This window comes from Beauveria bassiana (assembly GCF_000280675.1).
Source record: "Beauveria bassiana ARSEF 2860 unplaced genomic scaffold BBA_S00004, whole genome shotgun sequence".
Lineage (NCBI taxonomy): Eukaryota > Fungi > Ascomycota > Sordariomycetes > Hypocreales > Cordycipitaceae > Beauveria > Beauveria bassiana.
In genome coordinates, this window is record NW_007930839.1 from 1200361 (window position 1) to 1211799 (window position 11439).

General features: G+C 51.9%; 5 protein-coding genes across 5 annotated transcripts; 2 read left to right on the forward strand and 3 right to left on the reverse strand.

Annotated features, from left to right (window-relative positions):
- Positions 1 to 205: 205 nt before the first annotated feature.
- Positions 206 to 907, forward strand: BBA_02165 (uncharacterized protein; the record flags this gene model as incomplete). The annotated part of the gene is made up of 2 exons (XM_008597262.1): positions 206 to 676; positions 785 to 907. 2 exons carry the CDS (start codon positions 206 to 208, stop codon positions 905 to 907), a joined length of 594 nt encoding a protein of 197 aa, XP_008595484.1.
- Positions 908 to 1493: 586 nt separating this feature from the next.
- Positions 1494 to 2090, reverse strand: BBA_02166 (uncharacterized protein; the record flags this gene model as incomplete). The annotated part of the gene is made up of 1 exon (XM_008597263.1): positions 1494 to 2090. The coding sequence occupies one exon, from the start codon at positions 2088 to 2090 to the stop codon at positions 1494 to 1496; it is 597 nt and encodes a 198-aa protein (XP_008595485.1).
- Positions 2091 to 4295: 2205 nt separating this feature from the next.
- On the reverse strand, positions 4296 to 5090 carry BBA_02167 (uncharacterized protein; the record flags this gene model as incomplete). Its single annotated transcript, XM_008597264.1, has 3 exons — positions 4296 to 4844; positions 4896 to 5007; positions 5056 to 5090. The coding sequence occupies 3 exons, from the start codon at positions 5088 to 5090 to the stop codon at positions 4296 to 4298; spliced, it is 696 nt and encodes a 231-aa protein (XP_008595486.1).
- A 3764-nt stretch (positions 5091 to 8854) lies between these two features.
- BBA_02168 (uncharacterized protein) lies at positions 8855 to 9528 on the forward strand (the record flags this gene model as incomplete). The annotated part of the gene is made up of 2 exons (XM_008597265.1): positions 8855 to 8889; positions 8958 to 9528. 2 exons carry the CDS (start codon positions 8855 to 8857, stop codon positions 9526 to 9528), a joined length of 606 nt encoding a protein of 201 aa, XP_008595487.1.
- A 392-nt stretch (positions 9529 to 9920) lies between these two features.
- On the reverse strand, positions 9921 to 10876 carry BBA_02169 (HD domain-containing protein; the record flags this gene model as incomplete). The annotated part of the gene is made up of 3 exons (XM_008597266.1): positions 9921 to 10500; positions 10592 to 10769; positions 10828 to 10876. The coding sequence occupies 3 exons, from the start codon at positions 10874 to 10876 to the stop codon at positions 9921 to 9923; spliced, it is 807 nt and encodes a 268-aa protein (XP_008595488.1).
- Positions 10877 to 11439: the final 563 nt, after the last annotated feature.

Here is an 11439-nt window from a genome sequence, read left to right on the forward strand (position 1 = left end):
CTTGTCCTACCAACTTAGGCGGTTTTTCTTTGCCAACGTGTAAACTTTGTCCTTCGTTTACTTCTGCCCTGTTCTTTCTCTCTTTGCAAAGCAACCTCTATACTTGATTACCATCCTCCTTACTCCATCCGAACCTCCTCCCTCTTCTTCGCCCGGAGGAATGCAGACCCAGGCCCGACCTGCCCGAACGGTAGACTATTCCACCATGGCCTACAACTCCCTCCCCGACGTCTCCTCGGCCGCGGCCGCCTACCGAACCTGCCAGGGCGACCGCCTCGCCAGACACCTCATGAAGGACCTGTTTCGCCGCCACAACGTCCAGGACACGTTTGGCCTCGCGCTGCTGCACCGCCACGGACAGCTCCGCGCCGGCGAGCGCATGACGGCCGTCCGCGGCACCAACAAGAGCCCGGCCCCGAGCCAGCTCGGCGAGCCGGCCGTCTGGCGCGTCAACACGGCCGACGGCCGCGTCATACCCGTCGAGTTCTCCCTCGAAGCGGCCGCGGTCGACTGGCACGACCTTCGCCTGCAAGTCTTTGTCAAGGAGTTTCTCGCGCTGCTGCTCGAGCACCAGGCGCACAAGCACTTTGGCCTGTGCCTCTACCCGGGCGACGGCTATCCTGGACACATTGAGGTCGAGGATGGGCGAAGCACCGTGGGGTTGTTGCCGCAAGAGGTATGCTTTTCTCGATGGCGTGGGAGGGGGAGGGGTTGACCACGGGGGAAAAAAGGGCTAAGATGATGGAACTTTTTGGCTGATTTGTTTCTTTTCATGTCTTTCTAGGCACACACTCTTTCCCAGGGAGACTTGATCGAGGTGGCGTGGTTTTACACCAAAGATCACTTGGAGCGCGGCTGCAAGAACCACTGCTTTCATGGCAAGGAAGAGCCCGGCGAGAGCTCATAAGGTAGGAGCAGAAAGGCAATGCGTTGCAAAGCCAAAAAAATCTGCAAAGGGGAGCCCGGCCGCCCTACACGAAAGTATGCCAATTCTTGGCGCTACACCACGCCGACATAGCTGTCATCAAACGTTATCGGGACCCTGTGCGACACATGGCGCGGCATAGATTGCCGCTACCTGTCTGTCACAGCTGGTTATTTCCTCCGCAAGCCATGACATTGGGTCCGTCGAATCCGATCGGATCGACTGGGGACGGCGCTGGCAAGAGGAAGCCGACGACACGACGCTTTGATGAATACATCATGGCAAAGCGTTTTGGTGATGGGACACGGAAACGAACATGGCGGCCGAATCGGTGAATGAACAAGATCCTGAAAATGATAAATAATGTGTAAATAGTGCTCTACTACAAAATAGCGACAGCGACACTATGTTGTAGTGGAGGGGAAGAAACGAGGATGGAATCATGAATGGCATGGGCTGCAAGATGCGCTAGACCCCTCTACTTCGAGCGATGAGAAAAATGAGAAACACGTAACGCGAAAATACATCTTTTATACACATCTCCAAACGGTCGATACTCGCTCCTTAGTTACCCAGACATGTCAGCAACCACCCGACCCAGTAAGCGAGAAGCCGCGACGATAAATAAGACGGCACCGGCCACTGCTGGCCTGCGAAGCAAATCACTCCACGTCAAGTCCCCGTTAGCCCTTGCACGCGACGGCGCAATCTGCAGCACGCCCACCGACGCGAGACAAAAGAGCCAGCAGGCGACGTAAACGAGTGCAAATGGCGCGAAAATCCGCAACAGGCGCTCGGTTTTCCCCATCCCCGACACTTCTGGCGGAGGTGGATCGTGCCGCGTGCCGCGTATCTTGCCCGCGATGAAGAGACCCATAAGCGAGACGGAGCCAGCACCGAGCGCCCAGGCACAAAAAGCCAGCAGTCCCAGAAACATGTGGCCGGCAGGCGTGTGCAGGATATTGTAGTCGACAATGTCTGTCATGTGTGGGTAGGCCCTTGACGCAGATAACAGGCCGTAGCCGAGACAGCCGTGGAGCATGAGGACCAGGATCTGCATGATGGCGGCGAGAGGGTCGTTTTTTTGGTTGCTGGCCAGCTTCATGGGCATCCAGTAGTAGGCGGTAGAGCATGCAAGCGCAGCGGCAAAAAGGGATACTGCCATTGCTGACCTTGGACGGTCGCCCGCGATGGGCTGCCTGGTCCGGGCCTGCGACATTTGAGATGATGATTGTGACGGCAAGAGACGGGCGAGGAAGAGAAGCATGTACACTAGACTACTGATAGCAAGCGGAGAAGTCCACAGAGCTCCCAGCTAGTGGACGTTGGATTTCTGTGGAGGTTGCGCGCCAGCGCTAATAAAAAGACAAACTAGGTACGTGTTAACCTGGTCGTCGGTATCTGTATGTTGGTGTTAAGAACCATGTACTACGCCGACCAGGAAGGGGTTGGCAGGACACGAAAAAGTAACGTCGCCTTGCCAGCGGGGCGTTTGCCTCTGCTCGTATTCCTCTCGAATCGCAGCTCGTCCGATCGGTGTTCGTCGAGACCCAACGGCACGCTATCATAATGACACCGGCCTGTGTCAGCCTCCAAAACGCGGTACAGGGCCCTGAACGCCGTGCGAGACGCCCACCAGACGCCCGTAAGCAGCGCAAGCGGCGTTGTCACCATAATGACCCCAAAAAAAAGTTCCAGCGGACGGCCAAATTCTCGACTGTTCTCGGAGTCGTTTCGGTGAATGATGGCGTCGGCAGCCGCAGGCAGGGACAAGATGAGCCCGTAGATGCCCATGACGCACCAAGGGATGCAGAGGAAGAGCAGCGAGGCGCTTCCAGCCCGGGTCTGGTAGAAGAAGGCGTCGACGGAGTCGGTCACTGCGGGGCACGCTCCGGTTTGAGAGAGGAGGCGATATATGAGAAATGTCTGCAGGAAGAAGACGAGCGATACGACAACGGTGGCAAGGCCGACGAGGTCCCGCGGTGGAAGGTTGCCGTGGGCAGCGAGGACGGCAAACGGCCCCCAGAAGTAGACAATGGACATGGCGAGGCCGGCGGCGAGAAGGACGTGATTTTGGGTCAACTGGCGCGGACGCCGGAGTGGCTCTTCTATTTCAAGTGGAAACAAAGCCATTACAAAAGATTTTGCAATGATGATGGATATGATTCGAGGATGATGAAAGGGAGAGAGCTCTGGCCAGTACACAGATTAGTTCTTTCTACCTTGCTACTTACCTATTTGCCTACCTATGTTTGCGAGTGGGTACGACCACGCTAGCTACAACGCGTTACACAAAGTAATACACGCCGCGTAAGACCAGATAAATTACGTCATACTGGCTCTAAACTCATCAGAGAGAAGAACTTCTCTCAATCTTTAAATGTCTCTTCTGCTGTCGTTATTCGTTGCGATCATCAAGTCCCTGCGATCAATAATCTCCGCCATCTAAACAATAGGGCATGTCGTCGAGCTAAATTTAGCCTCTAGCTTGCCCATGGTCTCACTACTCCCGACCTGTCTCACCTGCCTGATGAATTCCATGTAAAATTTGACGAGAAAATTTACAGCAGAATTGTGAATCAAGACAAGCTTTTGACGTATTGTCTGTCCCTCCACAAAATGCTACACATGGCTCGTTGTACCTTGGTGAGGGTGGCGCATAGAGCGCAACGTTACAAATACTGAGATACTGAGATACTAAAAAGGAAAGAACGCGACGGAAAGCCGGTAGGAAAGTACAACTTTTTGACTCGAATCATCTTTTGTAAAGGAGGTGCCCTCTTGTCGTCCTCATAAGGGAGCTCATCCGAGCTTCAATGCACTTGCACTCAATGGGCAGATGCGAACATCGTCTTGTCTTACTCTGCGAAGAAGTCGTCCGCATGGAAGCGAATCAAGACAATCAATCACTGATTATACACACCCAAGAGCATAAGATTGTTGACGCCGATAAACGCTGTGCCTTAGACCCCAGCTCTCTTTCTCGCAGCCAAGCGGCAACATCTGCATATGCATACTTAGCTTACAGGGTGGAATCCAGGCTCAGCCAGTGGCTTGGGCACAACTCCACTCTCAGATGAGGTATGTGTTAAAACCTCGGTTGGTCTACACCTACTATCTGAACTGGACGGACCGCCTATAAGGAACACTGAGCGGGTTTAGTAATTGCTTGAATTTGGCCGATCATATATGATACGGTACGTCTCAAAACATTATAGCCCTCCCTAGGTAGATGTACGGTAATGTTGAATAGCCTGTATCCTCAAGGACCGCCAAGAGCTTTCGGACTGTGTTAAAGCAGCTCATGCAGCATCTAGCGACTCGGATCCAGCGTTCTCCGAGCCCTCTCCATCAACCAAGTACGATTCCCTTAGCCTACGATCGACACGGTAATGTTGAACTTGACAACTTGGGGCACCGTCTCACCAACCCAGTACGACGGGCCGGTCTCGTCAACCTCCCAGTGCGGGTCGTCGGTCTGGTCACCATTCCAGTACGGGCCGGTCTGAGAAAAGAGGACTTCGGCTTCATACTTTCCAGGCTTGAGCTTGCCGCCTACGGGGCCAAAGCTGAATTCTTTGTCGGTATTGCCGTACGTGCCGTACTCTGTCCACTGAGGCGGGTCGAGGTGGGCATCCTTAAGCCGCGGCTCAAAATTCACTGAGGCAGGATAGGCATCATCCTCGTTGTACCAAGCCGTTCCCCAATAGTACTGAGCCGTGTCGCGGAAGACGGTCACCGTGAACCGATTGGTGTCTGTCGGGAAGCAGAATCGGAATCTGGACCGGGTCCAGCCTTGGTAGCCATTATATTCGTACCATTGGCTGCAGTCATATGTAGTCACGACCTTTGTTTCTGGATCTGTGAACGATTCCAAATTGTTGAAGACCTTGATCTCAACCTTGGGAGACTCGTTGGCCTACATATTTCCCGTTAGCGCTGGAGATGAATTAGACACCAAGCCACGTACCCAGTCCGGTTGTGTGTTCGGGTGGTCAAGCTCTTCGGATGGCTTGACTTCATCTTTTCCGGACATGGTGACGGCGTCGTGATGTACACCCTGGCCAAGAGATGTCTTATCCCTACTGCAGTTAGTACGTTCGGTCTCAAAATGGCACCAGTCACTATACTCTTGTCTGATTGTTAATCCGTCCTGGTAGGGCATATTGAGTGCTAGCGACATCCTAATACAGCTGGCCAGCCATATAGCCTTTCCAATAGATAGGTAGGCTTTCATCGTGTCTAATGCTGTTACTGATGATTGTAAAATGCTTAATCAATAGTTGATATAAATAGCGCGGGCTTTGAGTCGTGAATACCGAAAAGACTTGGTAAGGTTGGTTCTCTTAAAAAGTTTGTGAAGAAGATGCGTTTCCCAGGAGACTTATATACACAAGAGTACAATGACATAGGGAATATAACGTACGAGTTGAATAAGCCTATAATTCCGGAAGGATAATAACAACTTTCTGTTGTTTATATCACCATATGCTCTTTGCTTATAAATCACATTTGTTCGACATAGTATTATACCTGATTCAGACGGGGTAGGTTTAAAAATACTCCCACTTTATACGAGGTGTTAACACTCAGCCAAAAGGGAGGAGGGTATTCCGTACATAGGTAGTCCTTTAGGCTATATAACAGGTAGTAGGTAAGTACAGTCAGGTAGTAATAAGACTTGCTGCGGTAATGGTGTGAGGCTGAGGGCGCCTAGCAGTAATATTGCCTCCCCGCATTAGACTTTTTTCAGCGGCTTTAGACCTGTCTAGAATATCGTGGCGCCTTTTAGCATTAAATTAGAGTGCCCGCCGGCAGCTATCCGCATGCCAGATAAGTCATGCTGCAAGCTTTTTAGCTTGTGAGGATCCCTTCTCTTAGCTCGTCTCTTCTATGCTATGATCCACGTTTTCGGGAATCACAATCTGCCCCCCTGTCGCGACCTGTTTTATCACGCGCGGGGCACCTTCACGGGCAGCTTCCGCGGATTGGCCCGTCATGATAGCGATGATTCTAAATGCAGTGGAGTGTGAGGCCGTGCCGGGTGCCACAGCTCTGCCAGAGGTTTTCCTAATTCCATTTTCACCTAACTATACATAGACCCTCGAAGACGGGTAACATATGCCGGGGTGACAGCCCGACAGGTCACCTTTCCCACAGTGGCTGTTAGGCCGTAATGTCGAGTTTTTTTTTCGCAAGACTTGTCTTGTCCAAAAGCCTTAATAGGTCACTTTAGTACGCAAAACAACCAAATTATATACTAGTACCAAGTCACGTCACGCAGAATAATAACACTCTAACTTTAAACCTATATTACGACCGCTATAATACCTAGAATTTCCTAAAATCCTAACTATAGTCTCTATAAGAGGAGAAGGGTATCGCGACTACATTTAATCGGGTTTTCTTATAAGGACGTGGCTATAACGATGGTGTTACGAACGAAGAAAGGACGCAAGGCAGCCGGGGAGGCGGCCCGAGGACGCGACTAGGCGGGCGCGTATAAGTCGCTAGATTAGGACAGGGGGTCACGTAACTAGATTACTATAAGGCATAGTAAGCTAACTATAATCTATAGAGAAAGGATTACTAAGATTATAACAAACCAAATCAAACCAAATCAAAAGGACCATAAGTCTGCGGGCGCTGCAGGGCAAAGTTCTAGGGACCCGGCTTTGAAGGGTCTATAGTGGAAAGTGTGTACCGGAAAACCAGACCAAAACCGTGGTCCGCCTGGCCGCCCGCAGCGCGGTACCTCAACGACAAGCCGCGTCAGCGCCGTGAACTCTCTCACTTGCCAACAGCTGCGAAACCGGCGTCATGCAGTTTGTGGAGGAACAATCATCGTGCCAAGTTTTTGCTCGTGAGGACCATCTCTCTTGAGCTATGTCTAGATCCTGGTAGTCGAGCAAATGGGGGAAGAAGCTTTATAGCTGCAGTTACAGAGCAAGGCGAAGGCTGCCTGCAACCACAAATTTGGTGGTAAGCTCATTCCTTCGACATGCCCTTGCCTATCCAGCTCTTTGGTTCCTAGAAGCTCGCTCTTTTGAGGTCGCCCAGCAGCCCGCACAGAACCTTTTGCTGCTGCCCAGGTTTGCTTCATGTTTACAAACAACGTATAGATCGGCTGTCATGCGATGTACCTCTGCCTTATATTTTGCCGCCTCACTGGGTGCCTTTCACTGGCCAGAAGAAGTCTTTAGAACCCTATCGTTTCACCCTTTGTCGATATGAGCCTATCAAAAGCGCCTCGGCTGTTTGGTTTTTACTAGTTGAGACAGCTTCGGCCTGGCGGACCGAGACGCCGAGCTCGCCGCGGCTGAGGCGAAAAGCGGGGAGAAAGTACAGGCAAGGGAGACGGCGGTGCGCCAAGGTAAGATGTGTTTTTTTTTTTTTTTTTTTTTTTGCCCTGTCTTGATTCAGTGTACAACGAAAGTGGCCGGCTTCTGGATACCTACAAGACCCGGCTACATTGGAAATACATGAAAAAGAAACCTGAAATGTGTCGAGATGGCGCCTAACTAAGTCAAGGTAGGAGACTGGTCGTGATATGTAGCACCTTTTTGGGTATATTTGCTTTGACCTGAACTACATAAAAGCTGTCAGTTGTTTGTTTCGGCGTATTTCTGAATATAACAGCAGAGATGTACGGGAATAGTAGCATAATAAACATAGAGCTTATTTGCCGCTGGTATACAACACCTTGGTTACGCCGATAAGCTGTTGTAACAGCAAGGTGTAAGGCAATATGTGTATATGTGTGTGTAAATTAACGTCTTTTACTACGCCCTAGAGTAGGCTTTAAGACGTGCTATCGAGCTATTAATAGACTATTATTATAGCTAAGACCCCTATTAGCTGCTACTTTTACCTAGAAAGCCTCTCTTTCTCTCTCCTTTATTCACACATTCATCTAGGTCTTTGCTTTAGCTTGTGCCCTGTTCGTGTGACGTCTTTTGCTCTCTTTCGCTCGCTTGATCCGCCACACCTTGAAGAGATTACACAGCTGCTAATCGACCATAACGCTAGCATAGAGGCGCTCAACAACAAATGTGAGACTCCATTATAGTGGCTGCTTCTAAAGGCCACGCGAAGGTGGTGGAGCTGCTACTTAAAGCCGGAGTTCAAGTGACGCCCAGTGTGCTGCAAAGTAAAACTGCGTTATATGCTGCTTCTCATGCAGGCCACAAGGCCATTGTCAAACTTCTCCTTCCCTTGGACATCTCAGACGAGTACATCTCGACGGCGGTTGGGCCCCCAACGTGTGTTACGAGTGCTCAAACCTCCGACGAGGCTGGTGTACAGCCCACCAACGCAAATATGCACAACAAAGTACTCGTCGAAGCCGCTTCTGCTAAGGGAGGCCACGAGGGTAGGGAACCAAGGTCAAGAAGAAAAGGAAGGTATGAAGACGCAGACCTCGAGGTTGCATTGGCGGCTGCTTTGAGTCAAGGCCATGAGGAGATTGCACAGCTGCTGGTCAAGGCACGGAAGATGACCAAAGAAAGCAATATTAGCTAGGGAGTCAGCTTGAGACGCCCTCTTGAGAGGACTGATGGGCAGTAGTTACAAGATACGATGGCTTCGGCCCTCATGTTTCGCTGCCATTCGGCTCTTGGGCCGGGCAAGCTCGTATTGTTGAGAGCAGCTCATTCTTTGTCTTACCTCTGTCAGACGTTGTCCGGATCAGCAGATCTAGTTGAATTTTCCATCTGTTTCAGCACGGATCGGCCCAACGCGCCGTCGTGGTATCACAACATGACGAACTCTTTCGTGTACCGCCAGCCCACCTATACATATATATATATATCTATCTATCTTGACCGCTACGATGATGTCCAAGCCAAACTTGGCAACTTTCATCCCTTTTTCCTGAATTGCCACAGCAAGATTTGCCCAAACGACAACACAGACACCAACAACCCCATCATGGACATTGCCAAGCTGCTGATTCCAAAACAAGAGTCTGTCAAAAACAAAACACAAATACCCCTTGAAAGACACATTCGCTGACTGGTGATGATGAATGCAGGACCATGACACCACCCAGATATGAAGCGTCAAGGCTTGTCTCGTTGCCATCACTCACGTCAGAAGCTCACCCACCACCACCAAGGCGCAGAGTGACTCTTGTCCGCAGCAAGCAGCAGCAGCAGCAGGCTGCTCCTCCGTCCCCAACGCAGCGGCATTCCATGCTTGGTCGGATCACAAAACCGAGCAGCAGGCCGCCGAAGCGCAGAGTCATTCTCATGCGCACGCAACAGCAGCAGCACCATGGCAGCGTCAGCGAGCCGCCGCCGTGCAGCCCGCCAAAACGTCCAAGAGTGATCATCGTGCGCGGGCAGGGAACAGCAACAGCAGCGGCGGCGGCGGTGGTGGCGAGCGCACGCAATCACGCAGAGACGGAGGTACCGGCCAAGTTTACCGCCGTTGCGGTCGAGTGGCGAAAGGTATCCGTGGGCAAGACAGCATACACCGAGGCTGCTGTTGTGGTGAGTGCCGGGCGAGTAAACCCTGGGAATCCAAGGGAGGATGCGTCACAACCGAGTGTCATGACACGCAGTGGGCGCATCTCACGGCCACCGGCGAGATTTGTGCCGTAGATGTTGCAAGACTTTTGTGGCCTTCGCTGGGAGTGACGGGGGGGGGTTCGGTTTCCTGGGTCAGCAGAGTCTCTTTGTTTTATTGAGGTTTCTGGGCACTCATGTTTGCAGGGTTATTCGTGGGTTTTATTCTGTGGTACTTTGTGTGTAGATATGGGTTCGTGGACAAAATATAAGGGTGTATTTATGCAAACGTCATTCGTCAGTGTATGCTGCAATTCTATCAACGTACAATGTCTAGCGCCTCGGCAGGCAATCTCATCTACAACGCCCTTCTTCCCCGTTTCAATCGTCGTTCTGCGTGCTGTAGTGCGGCCGTACGGAGCAGCCTGCAACTCCAATAATCATGGTGAACAACAGCTGAGTAAACAAATGTCCTGACCGGCGCAACGCTAGTCGCGCTGGTAGTACTGCTCCTGCTGCTTGGTGTGCTCCTCCTTGACGCCGCCCTCGGTACCCTCGTAGCCCCGAATGTGCTCCTTATCCCCCCAGAAAGCCTCACGCTCGGCAATGAGCTCGTCAGCCCAGGCGCGCGTCTCGGGCAGGGTAATCTTGCCTCTGACCCAGGAAAACTCGCCGAGGTCGAGGCGGCGGGCGCCACCGCGCTCGTATTCGAGCATCTGCAGCAGCAGCTCCATCTTGTCGACGTCGTGGACAAAGTGGCTGTCGAGCGTCTGCGCGTCCTCGTACTCTTGCCAGACGGCGCGGAGCTCGGCGCCCGTGGCGGCGCCGCCGGGCACGCCGCGCAGCAGGTTGTTGGTGAGCCAGTCCATGGTGGCGGTCTCGCGACGGCTCTTTTCCGGCTTGGGGACGCCGTCGACGGGCGTGATGTCGCCGACGAGCAGCTCGGCCATGTCGTGGACGAGGCTCATCTTGATGCACTTGGCAAGGTCGAGACGGGGGGCGAGGGAAGGCGGCGCAAACATGGAGATGAGGGACATGCGGTACATGTGGTCGGCGATGGATTCACCACTGGGTAAGCAAAAAATAGTCAGTTTGCGTTTCTCAGAGACAGGCAGAGGAGTTGTTAAGGAGGGGGAGTCGGGTTGGCTGTCAATCATACCGGTTAATGCCGAAGCGTCTCCAGCCTTCGCGCTTTGTCGTCTTGAGGCGCCCGAGCATATGGAAAAAGGCCAGTGGCGAGCTTGAACCCTCGACGGGCGCATCTCCTGGTATCTCCTTGACCACCTTTTCGACCGTCCACGGTTCATCGACCTTGATCATGGGGGTGAAACCGAGGTCTGCACTCGTTAGCGACTGGTCGGCTTCTCTGGCTTATTTCTGGGCCATCAATCTCACTGGAAAAATCCTCTTTGGTCCCTTCTGATTGCGTCGAATGCGAGCCCATCTTGTTTATGTATGCCGAGTGGCGTAAAGGGGTTGTGTTGGAGGGAATTGGTTTGCGACCGAGCGATCGTGGGGTAGGTAGGGGCCGTCAGAAACCTCTGGTAGGAATAATCGAGATTAAGGATGGGACTGCTTCAGCGGGCAGAAGCTTGGGGTTTTAAAGTAAAGAAAAAGAAATGCAGTGACTGTGAATCAGATAAAGACAAAGCCCAGTCAAGTAAGTATGAAGACTGAAGAGGTGAAAGTAACAACTTGGTCGGGTGCATGCAGAAAAGAAAAACAACAAGCAGAAGAGGTGCCTTGGAACCGTTATCGGCGAGTCATTGGTTGATGAATCTGGTGAATGATGATTGGTCCAATTCCAACCCGTCAACCTTGGCGGAACCGTCAGCTCGATTCGGAATAGCTGCAAGGCTACGATGAGACAATCTAGATAACAAAGTAATGTCTCTAGTGAGAAAAGTCGATCAGTTATCGAGAGAGACAATTGTCAAGAGGGTGTAGATGCGAGATTGGCTAATTTTTTCGTAATCATAAAGAGAAGTCAGGTGTCAGATGACAGTA